This window comes from Tenebrio molitor, chromosome 8, assembly GCF_963966145.1.
Source record: "Tenebrio molitor chromosome 8, icTenMoli1.1, whole genome shotgun sequence".
Taxonomy (NCBI): Eukaryota; Metazoa; Arthropoda; class Insecta; order Coleoptera; family Tenebrionidae; genus Tenebrio; species Tenebrio molitor.
Window position 1 is genome coordinate 1,459,976 of NC_091053.1, and position 27,343 is coordinate 1,487,318.

General features: G+C 40.0%; 1 protein-coding gene and 1 long non-coding RNA gene across 3 annotated transcripts in view; one reads left to right on the forward strand and one right to left on the reverse strand.

The window, feature by feature from the left end:
* Positions 1 to 27,343, reverse strand: part of N (neurogenic locus Notch protein) — a 55,743-nt gene that overhangs the window by 9,464 nt on the left and 18,936 nt on the right. Inside the window, exons 4-10 of one of the 2 annotated variants that reach the window (XM_069056930.1) lie at positions 25,885 to 26,080; positions 18,701 to 18,834; positions 14,588 to 14,944; positions 13,400 to 13,555; positions 7,472 to 7,654; positions 2,759 to 3,302; positions 2,571 to 2,588 (exon numbers count right to left, since the gene is read on the reverse strand). In XM_069056930.1, the coding sequence (XP_068913031.1) occupies positions 2,571 to 2,588; positions 2,759 to 3,302; positions 7,472 to 7,654; positions 13,400 to 13,555; positions 14,588 to 14,944; positions 18,701 to 18,834; positions 25,885 to 26,080 (1,588 nt within the window). The remainder of the gene's footprint in view (positions 1 to 2,570; positions 2,589 to 2,758; positions 3,303 to 7,471; positions 7,655 to 13,399; positions 13,556 to 14,587; positions 14,945 to 18,700; positions 18,835 to 25,884; positions 26,081 to 27,343) is intronic. The other variant, XM_069056932.1, reaches the window with a different exon arrangement.
* Positions 14,242 to 15,266, forward strand: LOC138137509 (uncharacterized). Its single transcript, XR_011161766.1, has 2 exons — positions 14,242 to 14,476; positions 14,544 to 15,266. It is a non-coding gene; the product is annotated as an uncharacterized lncRNA (long non-coding RNA).

Consider the following 27,343-nt stretch of genomic DNA (forward strand, 5'->3'; position numbering starts at 1 on the left):
TTGTGGCGGTTGGTAGTCTTCATTTTAAAAGTAAACATTTGATCTAGTCGCCGTTTGTTTTATCCAAATTGTGTCACAAACCACGAATATGGAAGATAATCTTGCATGTACGTCCCTTGAAATACCTCAAATTGCTAAAAATACGGTCAAATTTTTCCACTGGAGACTTCCTGTTCTTAACACATTTTCTATATAATTTAAACTGACATGCATGACAAAATAATTGCGTATCAAGCTTTGTCAACCAAAAAATTTTCGTAAAATGTTCCGTGAACATCGGAGATGATGACGTCGCCTTCGTTAATATGTTTATTAGAAAATCAAAATGGAGGCAAATTTGAAAAAAAAAACAACTAAAATCATGCTTTATTGAAATTGTCACAAGTGTCAAATAACAAAATAATTCAAGTTTTTAATTTTTATTTATTTTATATTTTTTATTAATTAAAACCTCGTTCTATTCCATTTGACATTTATATTTTCATAATTGCCACAACAATTAAATTGAGGTTAAATATATAAAGGTCGTTTTAGAATATATGACAGCACGAAGGCACTATCTCCCAAAATTTATTGATCGCGACCGTACTATTAGTTGTTTTAATTTTTAACACATTTAGGCAATTTGTTTGACAATATTAAAACAAACAACTTCAAAAAAAAAAAAAAAACCAGGTACCAACCGAGTAATGTGAAAATAACTTGACTTGACGACCACTACGATTTTGTTTTTGACAGCCCACACGTTTTTTAAATTTATATAGTACAGTTCCGGCCACTGAATTTTGGTCGCCATTTGTTATTCCATTGTCATGACATGTAAAGCGACCCTTACGTATTCGTAACCTCACTTATTGCAATTACAAGACTTGTCATTTTCACCATCTTGGAACAGGGATATTTAGTGCGATTCTGTTTCAAAATTTAGCAATATTGTAACTGAACAACATTGATTTTGCATAGATCAAACCAATCAACAGCTTCATATCATAGCAATATTGGTAAATTTTAAACAGAATCGCACCAATTATCAGCACTTTATTGAAATAGGGTATTGGTGACATATTCGCAACTATTTTGACATGAAAAATGACGGTCAAAATTCCGTAACCGCAATTGGATAATGGCTTTTTTAGTTTCTTTTTAACCCAAACGGAACCTTGTCATGTGTTATTCGATTAATTTGTGGAAAAAAAAATGTCTTTTGTTACGTGCCCATCGTTCAGCTCCTTGTATTTTTTGGTTGTTTTGATTATTCGAGATTTTTGTTAGATCACAAAATAGTCGGCTGGTCGGCTAAGAACGGCTCCGTTCGTACTGCGTTTGCTCCCAACTTTCCTATAAATAGGTGACGCCAGCCAAAATCCGCCTACTTTCGTTCACGCTCCGAACGTGTTCGTATCGTTCGCTCCTCTCCTCTCCCTCTACAAAAAAGACTGCGGCTCCGTAAAAGCGAGCTGGACAAAAAAGCTCCACTCCGGCGTGGAAGAGGCATCGGTCAACAAATCCCAACACCGGCCCCCAAGATGGAATCGACAGTTTGACCGTTCCAGAGGGCCGGTGGTAACAAAAGTTCCTGTTGGGGAATTGACATCATCATTCATCACTCTCCAAAAGGTTAGTGCACATCATCTTGTGTTGCCGAAACATCGTTACTCAAAAGGCATTGTTTTTTTACAAACTTGGGTAAGCCGGGCAATTTTGAAGCATTCCGGGAATATGTCCGCGTTTAACAAATATGTTATAAAAGGTCTAATAATTACATTAATCGTTTTTTAATGATGCTGATATTAATGTTTAAAATACCCATTGCTAAATACTTGACGTTTTTAATTACTCTAAGATTTCAGCTGCATCGGAAGGATAGTAATAAAAAAAACGTATCGTAAAAATTTATATTAGAATTAAGAAATGTCATAAGGTCAGATCTTTTAGTTACGAGTTAAACATTTTTTACACATATTTCATTAACTCTTAAGCTGGCAGCTTGCTGCGTTATATTTCTTTCAGAGTTATTAGATAACAAGCACCTTCACAAAATAGTATTACATTTTTCTTTCGACTTTTTTTTTCTATTCTTCCAGCGCACTTTTAAACATGTCAAGATCAAATCCATCTTTACTAATGTTACAAGTTTGTTTGAGAATCATGTTTGTGTGGGAAGGCGGATCCATTGGAGACCTACCGGCTTGGCACTTACCAACGAAAACGTTTCGTCAACATTAACCAAACACGAGACAAAATCCTGAATGCTTCTCTCCAATTAAAATTTTATAATCGCTCTTTTTTTAAAACCCTTACTAGCTGTAACATTCGCACCTTAATACCTCAGTAGTGACTTCAAAAAACGCCTGCAGAGCTTCTGCATTATAAAACACCTGAACATAACAATTTGTCAGACCAAAAATGTCGGCGTGTCAAAAGTACTTGTTACGGTGAATCAAATTTTGATTCTACGACTACAACTGGTAGAATGAATTTCGTAAATTAGCTGTTGGTGGTGCAGATGGCGCTAAAACTGTCCTCGCTCGGTACAACGTAACGTCATGAAAATATGCATGTAAACTTACAGGCTGTAGGGGTCGTTACTGGTTGCATGTAAGAGAATAGTGTTAGTTTAGATGAGTGCGACAATCTCAAAACGACTGTTAGAGCCCAGTTTAGAAGCCTCGTCGGCAAAACGTGCCGTCGTTTAATTCTTGTCGCGCGACAATTCTCGTTTTGCAGACGGGCCCTTCCGCCCCGGACCCCAACCTACCTGTTGATTCCGTCCACGCATCTCGCATTGTTCCGGCACGGATTGCTGTAGCACTCGTTGACGTTGATCTCGCAGTTGTGTCCCGACGTGCCCGCCTTGCACAGGCACTGGTACCCGTTGACCAGATCCTGGCAGAGGCCGCCATACTGGCACGGGTTCGACTCGCACTCGTTGATCTGGTGCTGGCAGAGGTAGCCGGTGTAGCCGGGGTGGCACGTGCAGCTGAACGAGTTCTCCCCGTCGAGACACTCGCCGTGGAGGCACGGCGAGGACTGGCAGTCGTTGATGTTGGTCTCGCAGGACAGGCCGGTGAATCCTGGGGGGCACTCGCAGGTGTACCCCGCTATGGAGTCGTGACATATGCCGCCGTTCCGGCACGGGCTCGAGATGCAGTCGTCTATGTTGATCTGACACCTGGAGCCGGTGAAGCCGATGGCGCAACTGCACTTGAACGAGTTGATGAGGTCGTTGCAGACGCCGCCGTTCAGGCAGGGCTTGTCTTTGCACTCGTCGATGTCGATCTCGCATTGCGTGCCGGTGAAACCTGAAACGTTCACAAATCTAGACGAGGGAAGATGGCTGGCTGGCTAGCCCACATATGTGACCTTAGCCACTTGATGGCCGCGCCGGGTCGCATACCGCAGGCTTCCGTCGACGAAAACGTCGACCACATTCGAACCGATCCGACCGGGATAAGATGCAATCACGTTGATGGCCAATAAAAACATCACAAGACCGCATTTGTCCGGTTCTCATTTAATCCGTAATAACGGGAACGCAGCATGTCATACCGAGTCGAATATGTCAGCCATGTTTATAACGTCGTCGCACTTAACTCGCTCATCTAAGCCGAATTAAAATATTTACACGGACATAAAAAAAATCGCAACTGTTCCAACAAAACCGAAAGTCGACGTTACCTATCGATAAAACGAAATTTTCCGAGAAGCTTCCTGTGGAAAATACAGTTACTGGATCAGACAATAAAGATGTTGTGCGGTTATTAGTACGTGAACCTTCGCAAAAGGCCAATTGAAGCCCGCGCTGGTCATGTGAACGTGTCAGAGTAATAAATCAACGCAGTTTAAACGTCGATTTCGACCTGGTTCGAGTCGACAGTAGGACACCGGTGTTTTATTGCAATTATGCTCGCCTGAAGGCGGTCAAAATTGGGCGTTTCTGATTTATCTCGTGAAGATAAGAAAGGTGATTTTATTGTTGCAAACTCAAACCGATAAATTGCCCCCGAGCTGTTTCACTCATTTTCTAATCTTCGCACAATTCTCAAGCTTTCTCGGTGATAAATAGAACGAAATAAGATTCAAATTGTACTTTTTATTTAAATAATAAACTGATTTCGATCACCGTCAAAGAAGCACCGATAACTCACTGTCCCCTTTCCGGTTGCACCGCTGCTGCTATTATCTGTTCGAGTGTTAAATCTGAAGTCATTATTATCCGTCCATTCCCTCCGAGTGTTAATTTTCCGAACGGTGTGGTGGAAGTCTTTTTGGGGGACAAGCAAATAAGGTTAAAACGTCATCAAAGTCTGTCAAGTAACAAAAACATCAAATTAAATTATGCGTGAGCATGAAATCAAAAGTATTTTTATATAAAATGCAACTGTACCTTCGGTTTCGTTCTGGAATCACGGTTTTTTGGCAAAAAAAAAAGTAATTCAAAAACTGGTTGTCTGTCATTGCGTCAGTAAATCAAAGTTGCCAACACTACAAAGCAGAAAGTACTAGATGGTAACTTTGCGAACTAACTTTTTATCGAGTGGACGGACAATAATGAACTCAACTTTGAAAATAACAATTTTATTTATTCATTCCGTCGTGAACTGTTACTTTTTCTATCCAGAAAACTTGCACGAAAACCACCAAAAACGCATTTTGAACCTTCGAATATCAAGATAGATTTACGACTTTACCGACCGAGTCGGTCAAATTTGTTCTGTCACTTGTCATTAAAATGCAACTTAAAAAAACAAACACATTTTTTTATTTATTAATGAAAAGTGATGATTTATCGATGAATATAAGTTATGTACCTAAGTAGTATGTAAATTCGCTTTTTTCGTCCCATCACCAAAGAATTTCAGATCGGAACGAGATCCGACGCGACAAATTAGAAAAATTCTTTCGTAACGCGGGGTCGACGGTGCACAGCCGACCGCGTGGACAAAAATGTCTCATGGCAGCGTTAATTAAACCGTTTTAATAGCGTTGGGACTCGTTTACATAAAATCCCATCAGGCGAACGTATTAGAAAAACGAAAAACGACGTGTCGGGCAGTGAATCTGAAAATTTTCCTTTTAATTAACTCGAGATGCAGATTCAATGGAGGCGCACAGTTTCACTGAAAAGATCGCACCGTTATTATGAGAATGGGGCCAATTATCATCCCGGCCAAACACAAACGGACAGAGAGAAAGAACGGGGAAAAAAAACGAGTTTCGCCATGGGTATACAGAAACCACTATGCAAATTAATTCGCTGTGCGGAATCCGCCGTGAAAGCATTTTGTTTTTGTTATCCCGCCGCCGACTCCGGGATCGCTTTTCTTCGACGGCCGGACTCGAACGTTGTAATTTACTAAACAATCCGAAGACGTTTGTGTGTCATTGAACGCGGATTCTAAACGCGGCGCATTATTCAATTACAGGTTACAATGCCCTTGCGCTTGATTGTGTTTTGGGCGGCATCGTCGACGTTGTCTCGTACCCAGCAAGATGCATATTAATTATTCATTTACGACGTGATGAAGCATTTCTCTGTTGAATAGAGGCGCTCTTCTTGGCCGCGTCTATCTTCGATCTGGCGTTTCGTCTAATTCGGCTGATTTGCCCGACCGAAAAACACTCCCTCACGACCCGCGCCAGCACAAAGACTCGACTGTGCATGATGAACATTTTTTTCCCGGGCTCTTTTGCGACGTTTCAATTTGTCCAGTAATCTGCGGTTAATGATATAATGGGTGTATTAGAGTGGATGTTTGGAAGAGAGACGGATCTAACGCTGCGGGTTATTTCTAACGTGGGAGTCTTATAAAAACACACCGACCCAAGAAGGTGGATACCGTGAAAGCTTAGGTATGGGCGTGTTTACAAGAGACTTCGTTGCACAACAACCGTTACCGATATATAAAGGTTTATACCTAATTCATAAGGCGATTGTGGACTGCATGCGAGATTCTCTTCTTCCACAAGTGCATGATTGGCGAGAGGTCACTACGTTTTGACCGTTTTTGTTATTACACAAATATCCGACTTCGACACAAATTGACTTCGACATTCTTGCAAGATCCGCCTCGAAAATTACAAGAATTCGACTCCATCCAATTTTTCTTTCGGCTCCGCCACTCTTTCGTTCGACGAATCGACAACGTTCATTGTTAATTGGACGTTACATGTGTTCGGATTACGGTTATCGTGCTTTTTCATGTTTGCGATAATTAATACAACCGGTACGATAAATTAAGTAACTCGAGTTACTCAATTCCGCCGTGTTCTTCGGGGAAAAAAATATGCTTTCGAAACACGATTTTCGACCGTAAATGGCACTTCTCACATTTGACGTTGCCAAAAACAAAAAGTCACATTGTGAAACGAGCACGCGAAAATCGACTCACTTCGGTAAATGTCAAAAATTTTCGGTAATTTGACGCTCAGGGTCGAGCAGACTTAACTTATCACGTTACTCAAACAATACGGCCTAGAGCCGAACTGTTGATTCATTTCCGCTTTTCCAAACTAATGGACGCAATTACTGACGAATTACCGAACTAACTACCAAATCTCGTGTAGTGTCTTCAGTTTTCATCTTTTTGTGTTTACTTTCATATTGTTAAAAATACTTCTACCATCTTATTCTTCCACTGTAAAATAAAAACAGATCAGATTGTTTTTCAAAATATCACTGCAAGAATCAATTTGGCAAAACTGAACTTGTCATTTCAGTTGTGCCAACTTGTATCGTCGTCAGATCCTAGGGATATTTTGTGTTTAACCGGGTGGTGGATCTTTGACGTGTGAACGTAAATGAAAGCAGCAGAATGTTTCTTTTAAATTGCAAAAGATTATTGAAACGTCTTGGAATTTTTCTGAGAAGGTAGAGTACACGTCGGACCCACCGTTTCGTCATCCGCAAAACAACAATGTAGACTTTGAAGTAACATTTTTCTCACATTTATTCCTAGCGCAACCTTTAATCAGCAAAATCCTCGCTAATATTAAAATTGGTTACCTCCTACGTTGCCGAAACGTACAACTCGCCGCTGTCGGGGGGCGGCGAGTTGACATTCCGGAACCGCCTCGACTTTCCCTCGCACATGTACAATAAGCTGGTCGACACGAGCGAATAAAAGGCGGCATGGTGTCATGACTCCAAGACAATCTAAGACCTCGCGAATATCGCTCCATCATCACGTCCCGTTCCTCAAAACGTCCATTGTTGGTCATTCTTGGTCATGACTCAGCCGGTCGAGGGGGTCACACATGAAAAACAATCGCGGTCCTCCTACTTTTCGTAATTTTTTCGTACAACAGCGCGATCCGTCGCGATAACGAAGAACAACAAGGCAAAAGGCGATCCTTGAAACCGGTGCCATAAATGGGATATTAACTCGACGAGTGAGTCTCTTCGGCGAAGAAAAGAACAAACCGGTGAACTCTCCTTCGGTTTTAATTAGGTTTTTGTGTGGAGACTCACCAGGCATACAAACGCATCGGAACGTTCCAGGATCGTCCAAACAGGATCCGTCGTTGTGGCAAGGATGGGATTCGCATTCGTTCACGTTGGTCTCGCATCGTGGTCCGGTGAAGCCCTGGGTGCAGTTGCAGGCGAAGCTGCCGGGGGTGTTGACGCAGATGCCGTCGTGCTCGCAGGGGGAACCTGCAAAATTAACACAATGCACATCAACATCCACAAAAAAATATATAGTCTCTCAAATATTATTTAACTCTTGAATTGAAATAGTTATTTACGCAACAAGTGGGATATAGATATTATAATCGCACGTGTGTGAAGTTTGCACAACGAGGCCTATCCCGAATTTGTGTAATCACGACTAACTTATTTGTGTTTATTAAACAGATTTAACGTCCAGATATTACATAATTTACGATAAAATGGAAGAATAATTCTCGTGTGTACAAATAAAAATGTTTGGCGTGCTTTCCCGGCTCATTACACGGTAAAGAAACTTTTCAAAAAACCCAATTACATAATTACTTTTTTTCATCATCTTAACAATTTAAAGTGATTCGTTCATTAAAGATTTTTCAATTTTATACAATACAAACAATTCGAAGAGGCTGAATTTAAGTAAGGAAAAAAAATGTTACACACTTAAAAAAAAAGTGTTTTAATTTAATTAATTTGATGACTTCACAAGAATTTGAAGATAATAAAAAGAAAAAAATTGTCAGATGAAGGTACAAAGAGTAATTAATGCTGTAATAAAATATTCTTATTAATTTATTATGAATAATAATTACTGGGAAAAATTAATATGAAATGTGCTCGAGTCTGAATGTGTGCGGTAATAATATGCCATAAAATAAATAAACATGAGTATAAAAACTACAATCTTATTAACGCCTTATTTGCAATAACAATTTTATTAAAACAATCTTTACGTTTCTACTTTTTGCAAAGTAATGAATGAACAATACATTGATTCGGATTGATATCGTAAAAGTGTACAATCTGTCAAAATCAAACTTATAATTGCTAGGTTGGTTCATTCGATAGTTATTTTCACGTTACCCGGTTACCATCTCTGATATTGTCAAACAAACCGCAAATTTAATAATATTTTGTTAAGGTGAAAAGTTCTAAATGTTCATAACGAACTGGAGTGTTTTTATTAGCGCGAGAGAAGAGGGCCATAGCAAATGATTATGTGGAGCAAAAAAAAAAGTTATAAAGATTGGTATAAATTACAAACTTGTGATACAGCAGCTCCTTAGCAGTTTCTTAGTTGCTGCATTTCTCACTTAAAAAAAAATAAAAAAACAAAATCAAAACATAACCTCAATTTATTTTGTTATTAGATGTTACAAATCGAGACAAACATTTTATTAAAAATTTCATTTTTGACAGTCCAGAACCACCAACCTTGCAATTTACACCGAAGATACGACAGCAACGGGCTACTGCGAGTTTCACGCCAGCATCCAAGAGATTTGGTAATTTCCGGAGTATTTTGAAGTCGAAACAGAAAAAAATCGAATTTCAAAGTTTATTTTTGTAAACACGAGTTTGCATAATATCGCATGATATTTGAGAATGACAGACGCCAGGTACAGTGTAGCCAATCAGACAAAATTATATCCACTAACGCCAAATTTGGTAACACTTTATTTTTTGCCAACATGATGTAACAGGTGCTGGTTCTTTGATTGAAAAACAGATTCCCAGTTTTTTTATTATGCATTGATTGAAATCAGTAATAACTGGACAATGATAATAATGAAATAAAACAATTTTCAAAATCTTGATGCCATTTTATTTTAAAAAATATAACGAAAAAGTTGTGGTCAACACTATAAGAAGGGAAAAAGTCAGCGAACCGTTAGAACTGTCCACAATACAGTTACGATGAAATTATCTTCACCACCTGTTGCTGAAAATTTTACTGCAGACAAATATGCGACTGTGATTTTTTAACCCTGGAACGGTACCCATCAAAAAAACTCCATAAACGGTACCCTGGGGTACAAATGTACCCCAATTTAAAAAATTATATTTTCCAACTGAAACTAGATTTATTAAAATATTTAACAAGGGAGAGTGAAATATCATCCTTAATTAACACAACAACAAAAATTATATTTATATAATTTGAAAAAATCAGTAATTTGGGCACACCTTTTTGTGGTGTTGTATACAGTTAAACTGATTGCTGGTGGTGCACCGAGTTCCAGTTTTTCGGTTTTGGTCCTGGGACAAAGTGTACACCAAACAGAGGATTGTTGAACAGAATTTGGGGCTTCCTCAGGTAGTTCAGTTTTAGAATTCGTCAGATAATTTCGCGAAGGTGAGACGGCAAATTCGACGTTTCAAGACTCGCAGTCATGTGAGTGTAATTAGATCTATCGAAATTTTTTTAGGGAAGACCTTCTATGTATTTGGGAACTCTTCCTTTCTTGGTGTATTAGGATTAGAAAAAAGCACCATATGGATCAAATTTCAACGGTGTCAAGCAAGTTATAAAAATTCGAAAAGTCTAGCGCTTTTTTTTCTTACGCCATTATTATCATTAGAAAAATTAGCCATGCTAAATAATACAAATTGGTTAGCTATACATTGAAATGTGCTACCATAAAAATGAAATTTAGCACAAATGTCCTAGTGTTCAACAATTTTATACCACTCTTATTTTGGTACCCTGGGGTACATATGTACCCCAGAATGCCTGAGAAAAAAAAACAACACCTGCTAGGATGACAACTATTCGTTATAAATTTAAGTTAGTTTATGTAGTGAAAATATGAGGAGTTTCAAATAGCTGCTGCCATTAATTAAAACGTAACACAACTTTAAAAAAATCGTGGGGTACTCCAGTACCCCGGGTACCGTTCCAGGGTTAATATTTGTTATCCTAGTTGGCAGCTGACGTTTACATAATGTATGCAATACAATAAAAGATAATTATTTCCATAGATTTCAATTTTGACAGTTCCTATAACCACAACTTATCCAACACACCGAAATCCTTTTTTCAACAATATTATTGTATTTTGTGTGACTGCTGCACAAAAACCACAAAACCCATCTTAGTAAAAACAAACTTTTTACTGCTTCTGCTAATCAATTAGGGTTTTTTTTTTACTAAATTCCTTAACACACCTTCCTGTTTACAAATCAAAAATTCCCCAACACCGCAATTTACATCAAAAATACACGTGACAATCCTGTTGAATTTTGTTCTAGGAGAAAACAAAAATTTAAATCGACATTTCAGTTGTGCCAACATTTGTATCTGCGACATTATTGTGAAACCAACATAACTCCACAGGTGGTGGATCTTCAAGGCGTGAACAAAGTTAATAAGTTTTTTTTTCTTCGTCTTAATTCACATATTAATTTATAATGAATAAAAAATTATTGTTATTACATAATATTATCATTAGTATTAATTCTTTTGTTTCGTTTAAATAAACATCCGTTTCGTGCCTTAGTTCCGGATACTTTATTAAAAACTACCTAATTATAATAACAATCATGACGAGCCAGATTAATTTCAAAATTAAGGAAGAAGTACACCAGCGGAACAACGGTCCACACAAGTCATAATTTCTTCCATATAAAACCAATTATTGGAACTTTCTATTTACACACCGATCCGATTATGTATTTGTACATTTTTCGAGAGACCTTGCACGTCCACATAATCTGACAACAAAAAATAAATATTTTATCCCTCTTATGTACTCAGAGAGATTACACCGAACAAATAAATATCAACTGACAAGGACGCCGCTGATTTATTTGTGAAAAAGCCCCGTAAACAATTACGCGGTCCTTACGTCATTCAAGCATCTAACGTCGATTAATTAAACTCTTATCGTTCTGATCTCGCGCTCGAGCCCAACCACGAAACCGTCCATCCGCCTCTTCCATTTTCCAATTTTCACCGGAGCGCGCGATTTTCGCCGCACCGGATTCGTTCCAGAAGCAAATCTCACGACTCATTCATCGCGTTTCATTAACTAAACACAACACAACAACCGATATATTTGTTTTGTCGTGTTTGTCCGAGGCTATCGAACTCGCCGTTCAGAGGCTCAAATTGATGTTGAATACGGCAGCGGTTGACATTAATTTGCATGGACGTGCTTGACGAGCCAAGTCGACATCAACGCGAGAGCAGGAACGGGCGCCGGTTCTTCTTCGGATGGATGTACCGAAGACTTCTTCAGCTGGTGACAGCGAGCGCAACAAACACTTTTTCATCGTTTCTGCGTTTCCCTCCGTTTCTTTGGGACAAAACACTGAAATGAGTTTCTCGCTTGAACGCCTCCATTAGCATAAAGTTCTTTCGACGTCTCCAACTAAAAATTCGCTGTTAATAAATCACCGGGAACGAGAACGGTCGGGTTGAGCGATTCCGCGAGATTCCCCGATTTGACACCTACGGATTACGACACCGGTCCACCTACGCCGCCGCGGAATGACCTCCGCACAGCCGGATATCAATCGACGAATTAGCCCCGAATATCGGCATGACCACGCTCGTTATGCAACGATTTTTTGCCGAAACGGAATTTCGAAAGAGAAAAATTGTCTTATCTGCACAATTTCAAATGGCAATCTCCCGTCTATCCCATATTGCGGATGGATAATTATAAACATGATTAATGGTATTCAAATCGTAAATAGCCGCAACATGATATTCGTTCGCCTCATAATAAGGCTGAACGGATTAATTCCAATAAGAAGAGAAAGTTGACCGCGCTACCACTTCCATATAATCACTCCTAATACTACAACTAAATCATGTACGTTCTCGAATGAGTTTCATCTTAAAACTACATTTTATTACAATATTATTCATAGACCGGACTGTTCGTTACAATTTATGTAATGATTTAAGAAGCCATTTCCACTTGCCTCGCGTAATAACTGGTTACCGCGGTTAATAACACGATCGGCAATATTAAACACAAATCGAACAGCACACCTGAAACGTCGTCCTTTACCAATGACTACGCCACTGACTCCTTTGTACAATTACGCCGCCGATTCACCGAGTTTGTGCTTACACAATGCTACCGATTCGATTGTACCGATCAACAACAATCGACGGCGCCGCCATTTTACGCGAATATGCTCGATCACTGCAAAGGGCCACACGATTAACACTTTCGCCGGAGATGAACTATCACTTCTCGTGGGGCAACTCGTGCGTTAAGTTCTCCTGATTCTGCAAAATTTATTGTTGTTATTAGTGCATTTATCTAAATGCGGGATTTTACACGTTTTTGCGTCGCCTCGGCAAAGCACGAAAAACCCTCGCATTCTGGTGAATCACCACGAAAATCTCTTCGAAATAAAAACAAGTTATGATTAAAGTTTGGAGCGGAACTAAACTAAAGAAATAATCATCCACTCTCACACAAGTTTTATTTGCCATTTATTATTGCTGTTGTTTACAATTTTGCTTTTTTCGCCTTTCTATTGTTGGGACCCTCCAACAATTGACTTAATCTGAAACAAGAAATCACGCCCTGCTTTCACCTTCGATAAAATTCCAAAGAGAAACGTCTATAAATTACCTGATGGAAATTGTTGGTATTGGTGATACGCCACTGTCATCGGGCGATTTTTTTTCGCGAATTAACGTCAACAGCTTATTGGAATCTGGCTTGGTCAAATAATACCAACAGATTGATTTATTTTAGATTCATGCCCACAACAGCGCAACGAATTTTAATACGTGACCAGGTCAATGATCCTAGGTCTCTCTCTGGCTTGCGATACCTGCTTATGTTTTTGTCATCTCTTATTAAAAAGTGTAACAAACGGACGCTGCGTTATTTAGATTGCGATTATGAATCGTCGAGTCACGGTCGGTCGACCTTTCCGCGCCGATTTCAGTCCGTAGGACCGTAAATGGCGTCCCCTTCTTACCTTGTTCGCACTCGTCGATGTCTTCCGAACAATCGATGCCCTTGTATCCCGAAGCGCAGCTGCAGGTGTACGAACCATTGATGGGACTGGTATCACAAATCGCATCGGCGTGACACGGATTGCTGGTGCATGCATCGTCCAAGTGACACAGGAGGCCTGGAAACGACAAGATTTTAGTGTCGGGGGATACGAGGACAACGTGGAGCGTCCGACCATCACTGTAAATCTTTCGCGATGGACTGGAGCGTCATAAATCAAATCGATGGCTCTCTACGATTCACCTCAACGTGAACGCTCCTCGACAAGACTAATTGCCACAATGTGAGCTCGGAATTAATTTAAATTGCACCTTTAAAACCAAACAATAATTACGGACGTTCAACGAGCCAATTACGAATGATATGCGATTATGGAAATAATCGACGCGATGCGAGGATTGAGGAAGCGGCACTTTTCACGTCTTCGTGATTTAGCCGTTCTTCTCTCCATAAACTCTATTTGAATGGAATCCGAGCCTCAAACGTGGAAATCACAACAAAATAATAACTTTTCGTTTCTCTGTTGACACACGGCAACTTCACGTCATACAAACGTCGCCAACAGTTCCTTACGTCACTGTTACCAACATGCAAATTAAAACTTCCTAATTAATTTCGGTGCAATTAAAACACATTTATTAATTGCACAAAGTTAAACGCGTACTCACGTTGTTTTCCTGGACTTGAGGATTATTAAGGGAAGTCTCCATTTTTACGAGGTCAAACTGTGCAAACAGTGTTTCATGCGTGCCTTTACAGAAATTTTCTTCAAAATCGTTACAATTCATCTTGTTCACACTACTACCTCATAAATTATTGGTAAAATTGATTCGATTAACAATTAGTCAATTACTACTGGGAAAACACAAATTTGAAACAAAATTTTTCCGACATTTGCGAAAAACAAATCGTACCAACCCTACGTTGTAAAAGTTACTAAAAAACTGTCATCGAATAACAGATAAAAATGGAAAAATCGACGATTTCGTTTGCAGCAGCATCCGACGTACTGTTGAAACGCGAAACCTACCAAGATCGAGTACGTCTCAGAGCGTGATAATTTCCGATAGTTGTGAGGAAGCATTCCTAACCTCACTTTTGTGCAGGTGTTAGGGACCTCTCGAGATTGTTTGCTCGTCCCTCAACTTACCGGTCTTCCCCGGAGTGCACCGGCAGTAAAAGCTGCCCACCCTGTCGATGCACGTGGCCCCGTTGAAGCACGCAGCTCCGGCGCAATCGTCGATGTTGACCGAGCAGTCTGGCCCCGTCCATCCGTTGACGCAAATACATGAGAAACTTCCTATGCTGTTCGTGCAGGTGGCGCCATTTTGGCAGACGGAAGGCCGCAACGAGCACTCGTCGACGTCCTGGGTGCAGAACCTCCCGGTGTACGTCGGCGGGCACTGGCACGTGTACGAGCTTATGCCGTCGACGCACGTCCCCCCGTTTTGACACTGATGTCCAGGACAATCGTCGATGTTCTCTTCGCAGTTGGTCCCGCGGAAACCTGAAAATCGACACAATCGTTACGGAAAAAGAACGCAAACGGATGACCCACGGGTTAGGAAAAAGTGATCGGGGTCAAGCGGTTACTCAATAACCGTATACGAAGCGTGCTATCCCCGGGTGGTTCCCGCACAATGCAACATCACAACTCAGACATTCCTTCGTTATTGATGGCTTTGCCGATATTCATCATTCAAGTGGGGAATTCAACGGTCTCGTTACATTCAAAATCGAGACAGCACTTGGAGGAAGAAAGTGCCACCAACATACTAATTCTCACAAATTTACGACGAGAAAGGGGTCAAATAAATCTGTCAATCTGTCTCGATAGGTGCATAAATCCTCATTTTATTATTTCGTTACACTTTAAGGTGTCGACAGAAGTTTTATGCTGGGAACGGGGCAAGTGTAGGTTTTACTTGAGAAAAAAACCAGACTGAATACGATTATATTTTGCAAACAGTCGTAAAATCAATGACTATCAGTTCTTGCGCAACTGAGATCGAACGACATTTCTCAATCTCCAATAAACTTTCGAAATAATAGAAAATGTAAAATTGTTGTCAAAAACACAACAGCGGTGTTTCTTTACCATTTGATTAAATTTACATTGTAATTCGTTTTTATCGGGGCAAGATGACGGTGTGCCAGTTGTGAAATTGGTACAGAACCACCTGCAGTGAGGACTCCACTCCTTCGGAAATGCCTCTCCGACAATAACTCCGAAACAATTATTTACATGAGTATCTCGGAATGTTTAAAATGTGTCCGGAAACGAAACCGCAGTTAAAGAATATCTCTTCGTCCTGATAAGCGATAGAGCGAGCGAGAAAGAGTGAGAGAGCGTGGGTTGCAGATAGTAACCGTGGGAAAAGCGAATCGCTCTAGATAGCGCCGAGAGAGAACTCCTAAACCGGCACTGGTGCGAAACACCTCCTCCGGACGATAACAGTTTGACATTTGACACGTAAAACGGCCGATTTAATTGTCGATCAATCGGTCTCAACCGGCGACAATGTCCAATTGCTCACAATTACAAGATGCGTTATGTGTATTTTATTATTATGATCGCCGAGCGCAACACAAAGACTCGGTGGAGCGGTGGTGGGGCGGCGAAGAAACCTTCCCACAGTCGTGCTTCTTCAGCCGACTTCCTCGCGGCACTCGACGTACGCGCGCGCACTGTTCCCGTCCCAGCGGGGGCACTTGTACCGATGACTGATGACAACCACGTGTTTTGATTGCTCAGTTGACTTCCCCGACACACGAAAACCACCTCTTCGAGATTCTGGAGGCGCTGTGCACGACACTCCGGCCCTCGGGGTGTCTCGACCAACCTTCGGACGAAATCCACCACACCCTTAGGCGAGAAAGAGAAAGAACGCCGGCCTAGGTCATGAGAACGATCGCTCGCCAGATATGCAGGCTAATATTTATTTAAATTAGCTAATTAAAGAATGGCGCTGTTAATGCGAAATTTTTTGCCAAAGACAATTCTGTCATAACTGACGGTTGCGACAGCGACGAGTCACCAAGACACGCCCGCCAACCCACCGGCTGTCAAATGTCATTGTTACACTTCGTGCATTCGATTCGAATCCAACCCCGGACCGCGCTCACGATTCATTTGTAATTGCGCCATGATCATTTCGTCCTTCGCCACACACACAACCGAGGAAATTCGTACTGTTCGCAAGAAATGTCAAAAGTGACAGTTGTCGAAGTTGGTACGATTCGGACAACAAATGTCAAAAGTGACAGCGTCCGACTCCATCGATACCGCAGCTGGGGGCCCCCAATTACGCTAATTATCGGTTTGCCGAGTTACTGCCGGCACCCGACACCGAATTAAAATTTCTCCGCTCCCGCGACATGTTTATTACAGGATGAGCGGCGTTCCATGTAAACGATGACCATCTCTCGGAGAGCGCACACGACAACGACCAGAGATGCATACGATTTGAATTAAACACGTCAGATCGTGCGTTACTTTAGATTCAAATTGTTTGCCCGTTTGACCCACAACGGGGCACAGCTTTCGTGCGTGAAAAACACCGAACTGGTACGAATCGAGGGCCCCATTTGCAGGCGAAATCGTTTTTTACTTGTGCTGGTGGAATGCCGAGCAGTGTCGGGGAATGGACCCGTTGTAATGTTATTGCGGCCGAGCAAAAACATTTGTAACCAATAAAATTTTATTACCCCTCATAAATACGGAATATTACAATGGATCGCAAAAAGTACCGGTAATGATTCATCGGAGCATACTTCGGCATCGTCGTATATTACTGTGAAATTAATTGGAAGAGTCATAATGCGACGCATTAGCAGCGACACTTTTTGTTGACGCCAATTTGTACCAGGGCGAATGATTGGGACATTTTGAATTTCACAGTTGGTAGACATGTACACACAACAGTTGGAATAATTAAGACATTTTGAATTTCACAGTTGGTAGACATGCGAAAACAGTTCTAATCACAATCTGCAACTTGCTATTGCAGTTACGTCATTCTTTGTGTGATTAAAAATGCAAAAATAGTCTTAAAGAATAAATTAACTATTTATGATACGAATTCAGTCAGTTGGGTTGATTAATTTCTTGTAAAGAGGTAAAAAAACAAGTGACTGCAGATTACAGGACTTTTTTTAATTTCAGAAACAGTGGGCCGTATGATTTCCCTTTCATTAAAGTTAAAGAACGTCGTTAAATTGTTTTGTCTCTGTCTAACATAGTGCTTGGCATATACCCTCACTTTGTCTAATCAATTATTTAGCTAATGAAAGGCTTAACGAATGGGAAATCATACGGCCCAGTGTCTTTTTATTTCGTTTATGAAGTTAGCCGACATTCCCTGAGTTTTACACGCTTGCCAAATTTAAATTGTTATCCCTAAAATTGTATGTGTTTTCATTGAAACAAATTTGTTGTTATTGTTATAAATAAACAGTGTGTTAAAACATCACTTGAAAATCATATTTTTTTGCAGTGTTGTAAATTGTAGCCTTGACAAGAAACTTTTTAAACAATAAAACGGTTACGGCCCATCACTCGTTTCTTATTCACGCAATAACTTCCCTTATTTACTACTAACAATAAAATTTTATTGGTCAAGTTCTTTGATTCGTAAATTTAAAAAAAATCGCCGTTTGAAACGTCGAGTAAAATGTCTGCCTTACATTTTTGACATGGTTACGATATCTTTTGTTTGTCACCAGAAACCACATAGCCTCCAACCTAACCAAATTTATGTAACGAATATCCCTAAATCCTAGGGAGAAATCTCTTGTCGACATTCCTATAATTTCTAATTATGTCTGAGGCTATTCGGTAAGTGACTGATTTATCTGGGGCCACCGTTCCTTACGGATCTCGCAATACCGCGAAAGAATCTGTCTGTAGAAAGTCCCACAAAAACTGAATCACGCCAAATCTAGGCGAATTTCCGAGCAGGAAGCCGTCTCTGGAAAACCGTCAATTAATTCGACTTATTAAGACATTTTAATTTGAAGTAAACAAGTTTTTACGGACAAACATTCCAATTAAATAAATTAATTTCCAAAACGAAACCAACAAAACTGCATTATTTTCGAATGGAAAAACGTTATATATTTCGTTTGTGTTGCTTTTTTGCAGCTAGACCCCAATAGCACGTGAAAGGTGAAAGTGAATTCGCAGAGATAATGATCGAAGAGGTACATTTTTTTCGGTTTTAATGACTCCGGTGAAAAATGAGCAAATCGTCGAATGACTTACCGGTCGGGCAATCGCAGGTATATGTATGCTTATCACGTTGGCGACACTGTCCGCCATTCAAACATGGACTGGGATCGCAGGGTATGTACTCGCTCTCGCAGTTCTGTCCTGTGTAGCCTTCGTCGCAAGTGCACCTGGAAATACAACATGAAATCAATCAGTAATAATCGGTAATTAGACATTTTGGCGGTGGCGCTCTCGAAAGTCAATTGTCAAAACCGTGGGAAATAAAATAGATTGGGGCACGCCACTGTTCGGGGGCAAGTTTTCGCGAGCGCCCAAGGTCGCACCAGGTGACGTCACACCGGTAAAAAGTCCGGTCGGTTCCCATAATTAAGCGGTGACAAATTTCCAGTCGATTTTTCAGCTTCGACGGACGATATTTTTGATGGGATTATTGTAAAAAGCAGAAACACGGTGCGCCGGTCAAACCAGTCCTCGCCGGTTGGAATCTCGAGAACTATAATTGCCAAGTCAAACACAAAAGCCGAGGAACACTAAATATGTACGACAAACATAGACCCGGTGGAAGAAGGAAAAAACGAATAAGACGACATAAAGCGGTCAGTCAAGCGGACCAACGTTTCGACAACATTCCCGGTAATTTATCGCGATGAATTTCGGTTTTTCCGCGACATGGTCATGGGACGACGTGAAGATGGGCGTCTCGATGGGTCTCGAGAGAAACAAGTGCGCTAAGGTAAAAAAGCGCCGACAGGAAATTAATCGGACTCTCGGGTTTTTTGAGGCGCCCGCATTTAATACCGGAGAGAAGGTCGGAACGGAATGAGCATTTAGAGAATCTCGACAGGAAGGCGAAAAAACGAGCAAGCTTTATCAGACGATGACCGACGAAGAATCGAGATCGCGAAAAATAAAAACGATCACTGAGGAATGAGATCTCTTGGGCGCAATGGCACTACAATGCTGGTTGAGGTACCTATCCTTTTTTTAGCTCAAAGGAAGCGTCTCGAAAAGAGGAAATCAAGGACTTCAAACTCAATGCCATAAGGTCTATAATTAGGAAGCACTAATCGGTTGAGTTTTCTTTTGTCAAAAAAAATTTAATCTGTTTTTACGATTTTCCTGACAACGAAAAGAGTTAAAATATCCTTTTTTACACTGAAACCGAGGCATAGTTCGCGTCTCGGTTTTGTTCACGCTCATTGGTGGACCAATGAGTGGGCTCCGTTCGCGCCGCGTTTGGTCCCAACTGTCCGATAAATAGGTGATGCCGGCCGCAATTCGTCCCACTTTCGTTCACGCCCTAAACGTGTTTCTTTCGTTCACTCCTCTCCTCTACCTCTACAAAAAAGACTGCGGCTCCGTAAAAGCGAGCTGGACAAAAAGACGATGTTATTCTTTGAAAGGACATCGAGAGACGAGAGATTTGCTTTAGTCGTTCAAAACTTAATCTGCTGCCTCTGTTTTTCGCGATTTTCTTAAAAACTAAAAGTGTTAGGGTATCCTATTTATAGTTCAACGGAAGTGTCTCGAAAAGAGGAATCCAACGAAGTCAAAGTCGATGCCATGGAGTGCCAATGTGGTCAAATTAAAAAAAATTAAAATTATTTTTAAAAATGAAACTGAAATTGACTGTTTCTTAGTTATGTTTACGTCAAATCTGGTAACAATAGTATATTATGATACATGTCTTATAAGAGACATTTTATATCACGCACGGGTTTAGGACACGACGAGTTTGCGAGGAGTGCTATGAAGGAATAACTGCTTCAAAATGCCTTATAAACGTAACATCATACACATTTTTTTCTAATTTGTCCCATTACGCCAATTTTAAGTGAAAATTGACAATTTTCAAATTTGGGGAATTTTGTCGTGGTTGGCAATGTTAGCTTTTAATCTTAAAAGCTTAAATAATAATGCGTCCGCACTGATCGAGGCGCGTAGTCAATCTGCAGGGGTGCGGTCCGCACTTAAGAATGTGTAAGACTAGCACTACTATACAGAATCACCACTTGGACACGTAATGCGGTACGTCTTGGCGCTAACAGGCAACACATGTCATATTGTTTGGAGGATTCGAATTCTAATTCTAATTGTTATTAACAAATTAAAAATAAGCGAAGACAATTTTGTATGTATCCCACCAGAAATGCGAGATTAGGATTAGTCTCTGCGCAAAATATGTCTACTGTAACGATCAATGTTTACAACAATAATTGTTTTGTAACAGCAAAGTAGAAAAAACACATTTACAAACAATCCAGTATACACCAGAATTGTCACATTCAAGGTCGGCGAAAATTTAGTAACTACCGTTTATTTCATGGGTGATTGAACTTTTGCTGAGAGTGTACCTACTCAAAATACCGGGTGACTTTTAATGATTGAAACTAATTTAGTGGGTTGGCACTCCCGAATAATTGGCACCTCTAGTCATTTGTCAAAGAGTTGACTGTTGATTCGGTTTCTTGGTTAAGATTCTAGAATTTTTGCAAATCAATAAATCGTGATAATGACAATTTGATTTATTTTGACTTTTGAACTGTCATATTTGAATTTTACCAACAAAATCGTAAATGTGTTGCCAACCGAACAAAAATAATTTCAATCATTGAAAGTCACCCGGTATTTGGTAACAAAAATGTCCTGTCTGTCAAAATGTGAAATAAAGGTTATGAGATCTTTGTCGCCATTAATTAAAAATGTAAATACCTATTGTATTGGCATGGCTAATAAATGTATCACTAGTGCCAACAGGAAACAGGTAATAAAGTAAACAACATACGTAATCACAAATACCGGGTGATTTTAAAAGATTGTGACTTTTTTTCTTAAGGTGGGAACATTTTTCATAAATTATTTTGGCAAACTTGATACCTTGATCAACACATTGGCGTACGTACGTCATTTTGACATTTTATGTATTAATAAATTGTGTCAAATAGGCGAGGACGCCTGTGTTTATGTCAACTGTCACATTAAAAAGCAGAATAACCAACCTATGAAAAAAGTCACATTCATTTAAAATCACCCGGTATTATGTAATTGTGCTTTATCACAAATTTGTAATTGCTTCACTTCTTATAAGATTTTTTTGTTGTTCTGTTACATGATAAAACTACTTCAGTGGATTTGAAAATATGTATGCAATTTTCCATTTTAACAAAATACGAGGTAATCAAGAAGGACTGTTTGCGTTGGTAATACTGAATTTTATTTTTAAATGGTACAACTGGAGTAGTAACTTCTGTCGCTGTTATGTTACGCCCGATATCTGTCAAATGAACCAACAAAACATACAGATGCGTGTTCCAAATAGCCAAATAAAAAAATCTTCTTAATAATTGTATTACCAACTGAAACAGTCCTTCTTGATCATCTTCTACCGGTCTTTTTCTCATGCGTTGGTAAGACCGTGAGGTCATTTCAATTTATAATTAAAGTGGACTATGACTTCAAATTATATTGGCAACACTACTGACGCCTTGATTTGAATTGTCAGTGACGCTTAAAAATTTTATACAAAATATGAAACGGCGAGTTGACAGCTGTTTTCTATGATTTTCTAGGATTGTCAAAAAAATTGTATAATTGTCTAGTGCTTTATTTTTTTTAATTAAAACGACTGAACATGAAAACCCTAAACAACAAAATGTTTACATAACCTCTAATTTACACAGCGACTCCACTGGCTGGATCCGCAATCGAAGAAAAAAAACCGCCTACTTTAATTATAAATTTAAATGATCTCACGGTACTATCGTTGGTTATTCTGCTGTTAATTCTTTTCTAACGTGACAGTTGACATAAACATAGGTGTACCATCTTATTTGACACAATTTATTAATACAGGCTGATCAAGAAGTACAGTTTGAGTTGGTAACTTCCGGTTGTTGACGGCTTGACACTGACAGTCGCGTCATTGACAAGCAACATTTGACATTTCAAAATAAACTAAACACGCTGGCGAATCTGCTCGAAAGCCTAAAAAAGTGTTAATCTATGTTTAGAGCCAAATGAGGGGCACTTCGGGCTTAATTTTTAGCAAATTGTTCTGCATTTCACGGTTAATTTTTTTTACCGTTAATTTTTACTCTCATAACCTAAGTACCATTTTGTCGCTATTAATGTTACGTCAGATATCTGTCAAATCAACCAACAAAACATATCCGGTTGCAGTGCTGCAAATAGTCGAATAAAAAATGTTCATACTCGTAATTGTATTGCCAACTCAAACAGTCCTTCTTGATCACATCGCATGTAAAATGTCAAAATGACGTTTTGTACGCCAATGTGTTAATTATGATATCAAAATGTTCCCAACTTAAGAAAAAAAGTCACATTCATGGATACCAATTCGGTAATATGAAAATACTAACTAGTGAATTAATGAACCCCACACCTGCAGTTTTGTTTTTGACAGTCCAGACGTTTCTTTGTTTTCTTAATTGGGCTAAAAAACTGCCAAAATGTTTGCAAAATGTATTCCTATTGGGAGATACTAAGGAACCTCTCATGGTATCTGTCTGGATGCTGTGTCTATTTGTCTATTTTGTTTGATTTGGCCATCAAATCCTTGACGTAACAGTAGCAAGAAGCAAAAAGAAACAAACAAGTATGTACGAGTACTTTCCTTGTATTCTTGCAAGTTTCTTTGCACCATTCGACGCGCTGTTGTTTCTGTTGTTCATATCTTGTAAAGGAAATTTTCTGAAATATGAAGCTGGAAAGAGTTTTTGCAGCTGTTGAGCAAGAAAAAGTTGGCGCCCGCTTCCGTTATCTTTCCGTTGGTTCGACCACGATACTATCGCGATATCAATTAAAAAATAATAACACGCTACTCGAAGTGCGGCACTTAACAAATGAAAGGCAAGGCCTCTCTAGGGAAAAAAAAAAGTCATGTTAAAACCAGTGCATATGTATGTAACGGGTTCGTTAATTGACTAGAACAATCGACCCATTATGCATACATTGATCACAACATCCCCCCCGGGAAGGTCGTATCTGTTCATTACGACAGTCGGTAGCCTCAGGTCCTTCTATTTACCTAACCGGATCTATATTACTATATTTTCTATGAATAAGTCCGTTATGAATGGTGTCGCCACGTGAAAACCTTGCAACAAATACAGAAAACGGTACGACAATTGTTGCAACAATCTCCGCACAAAGCATCTCCGATCGCAATCAAACTGTCAAGAGATTTGTGCCGGCCCCACAACTGAATGCCACACCAAAGGTTAAAATCATTTGTTGGTCGTGATCGTCATATGCTTTTGAAACGAAGCTCGTTCGCGCTCCCGACGTCCGTAACTCAAAATGAATACTTTTTTTATTGTGATAATAACGAGCTCGAAACTCGTCCTGCTCGATGAATAACACTGATGAATGCGGTACATCCTTTTATGGCGGCAGCACTTTCGGTACGAGATTTTTCCATCGAACGATGATTTATCGAGCGCACCGGATCGATTTTCGCCACTCGGAACCGCCAAAAACGACGAAATGTGGCCAGTTGGTCGGCGAAGAGGATTATGAAGAGCACAGAAACGACACGTAGATCCGACACAACCGGTTGTTCCATTCCACCAGTGATTCAGTCGTACTAAACCGGAACCATTAGACGGGGCTGAGCTGACCCCTGGGTCACACAATGGGACTGGTATGGTCGGGGAATTTGTTGGAGGCCGGCTTGTTAGCAAATTCGACGCTAGGAGATCGTAGGTGATGGCTGCAAGTTTCGTTTCTGACAAGAACTTACATCTGAAGAGTGTGGAAGATTTCTTACTTTCTGCTCTGAATTTAAGTCAATTATCCACGACCGTGCGATATATTACACTTATCACACGCATTCCAGACGCGTAATGACTCGCTTACCGCAACCGTGCGGTAAAGTGAACAAAAGCAATAATCCAAGGAAATTAAACGAGATAATTGATTTGACTCGTGATTCTTCAAGGACGAGACTAAAACGCCGATTAATGCTATTACTTCCATGTCTTGCTCCAAAGAACTCGTTTTCTCTTAGCTAACTTTGCAAACACCACAACGAAAACGTAAATTTTACTGTGTATCAATGTCTCTTTCTTTCTTTCATTCTGAACGGTCGTACATGACATCTGCTATATTGTGATTACATAAACTCAGACACAGCCTCGTTGTACGAACTTCACGCTCGTGCGATAATAATGTCGACATGGCACTCGTTGCGTAATAAGAGATTTTTTGGAAAATAACTTCTCCAGTCTTATTTTATTATATATTTCTTGTTACACCATTTTATACTTTCATTAATTCAATTAGCAAGTTATCAGGTTACTTGATATAAATTAAGCAACACTTAAATTAAACTCTTTGCACAATTTTAATTTAGAAATAAACTACGCTAAAAAAACATCACTTGAAAATCGCATTTTTTCAACTGCTAAATAACGAGCCTTCAGAAAAACATGTGATCAAGCAGGCCTTCGTTTCCTCTCTTTTCCAGACGCTGATCTTTTTGGCTCTCACATATCCTTCGCACACATAACCCCACTTTAGTCATCATTTTATCCTTTATTCATTTAAAAAAACCATCACGTGGACTACGAAAACTAGGAAAGCTTGTCGCTCAGTTCTAAAAAGAACTGTCCTTGTCGCTCAATTCTAAAAAGAACTGTCCTTTACGAAATAAACAATTTACAGAATTGCTTGTTGGCGGAATAAATGACGTTTGACATGTATGGTTTGACAGGTGGTGGAGCTACGTCAACGGAAACAAAAGCGAGCACCAAATTCTCTACAGTAGAACAGGAAGAAGATAAAATCTTTCAACTGAAACAGCTTTAGAGATTTTCTTCTTTTCCTTCATTCTTCACAAGTCTTTTCGTTTCTTTTTTTATTCTTACTTAGTACCACATCCAACAAGCCGAACCTCTTTGAAACATTTCCTTCAGTCTCTTAACCCCCCTCTCCAATTTACCAACATACCAAGAACCTAACAAAAACCGTCTAACAGCTCTCCTCCTCCTATATTTATAACTGTCTCTCGCCTTCTTCTGTTATCCCATTCAACTATTTGTAATAGACGGAATGGAAACCAATCCGGCGGAACCGGCGACCAGTTCTTGTCACCTTCGCCGTCGACTCACCTTGCCCGCTACAATCCCTCCGACCAATCCACAAATTACCTCCAATTACGCCACCACCCAACGTTTTTACATATTCCGTCCACTTACGTGTAGCTGCCGTGTGTGTTGTGGCACTTGCCGTGCACGCACGGTTTGTGCCTGCACTCGTCCTTGTCGTCCTTGCATTCGGGACCCGTGAATCCTGGGGCACATTTGCACTTGTATTCCTCCCCCAACGAGGTGCACTCGGCCCCGTTCCTGCAAGGTTGGGACGCGCAGTGGTCTTCCTTCTCGCAGTGTTTCCCTGAAACAAAGATACTTCAAAGTGACTCGCTCGATCGAGATCTGCAGAGCTGACGATTATCGTTAGGAGAGTATCGAGAGAGAAACTAAATTGCAGTTGTCCGATTACATCCTGTTGGGACCGAAAATGACGGATGAGCTGGTGTTGCTGGTTTAATAACATTAGATAAGACCACCCACGTCACACGACGTGATTAATTATCAATCAGAGAAATGAATACGTATTTGCAGAGCAGAAATTCCTTCACACGTCGAACGGTTTCAATTTGAGGGATTCGTCTAGCGCATCCAAATGACACCGACAAATTGGAATTCAGTTCGTCTATCAGCCACACCCGAGTTTGATAAAACGGCGTTTTCAAGATGTCTCTGCAAGAAAAATCTTGGGCGATGGTATCGTTTCCTTCGGGTCGCAGCGGTTTACAGTTGTGCGCCCGAGGGGCTCACATTTGAAGCCTGTAATTATTGTGTGGATTTGCCATCGTTATTGGAATTGCGCCATTAAAAACGACCAACGGTGCGTTATTTATGGAAAGTTCGGCGAGCGACTGAAGTTTAGAAATTTCGGGGAGATAACGAATCCATTACATAAATTACCAAATAAACAAGACTAGGTGGGCCGATAAAGACGGACGAAACTCCAGGACCATCGCCCCGGGCAAGACATTTCAGTTCGAACTCATAAATACGAAACACTTTTCACTCTGCTTTTCGTGGTTTCAAAATTTTGTGGTTTCCGCGCCGAGATTGTATTTTTTTAATTGCGTTCAAACTGAATTTTCTCAACGTTTTATTGTCTGAAAGATATACAAGAGTGTAATTATCGAATTAACGGTAATAAAAATGGATGTAAAGTTTGATTCGGACTGGGTTTATAATGAAATTTGAGAAAAACTAAATAAAACGAAGTCGTAAAACAAATTTAGACAATTTGGAGTTTTATTGGCATGGGAAGAGTGCGTAAGTCTACGAACAAGTGGATGTGAAATATGAGGCCGCAGAAGGAAGATAAAGGGGCTTTGAGAGTTGTAGTACAATGTGATCAACAGAAAAGGAGGGGCGGCTATGGAAAACAAAACTTCTGAAAACGTGCGGCGTAGCTTCAACCATGCCAACAAATAAATTGAGGTTTTGTTGAAACTGCAACAAATAAGGTTTGTGTGTGGTAAATCCAGTCACTATTTTCTTCGTTTTCATTTCAAAATTGGAATATTTTGTATTCTGGAGTGAAATCATTTTCTAAATAAATTTTACGTAAATGTCA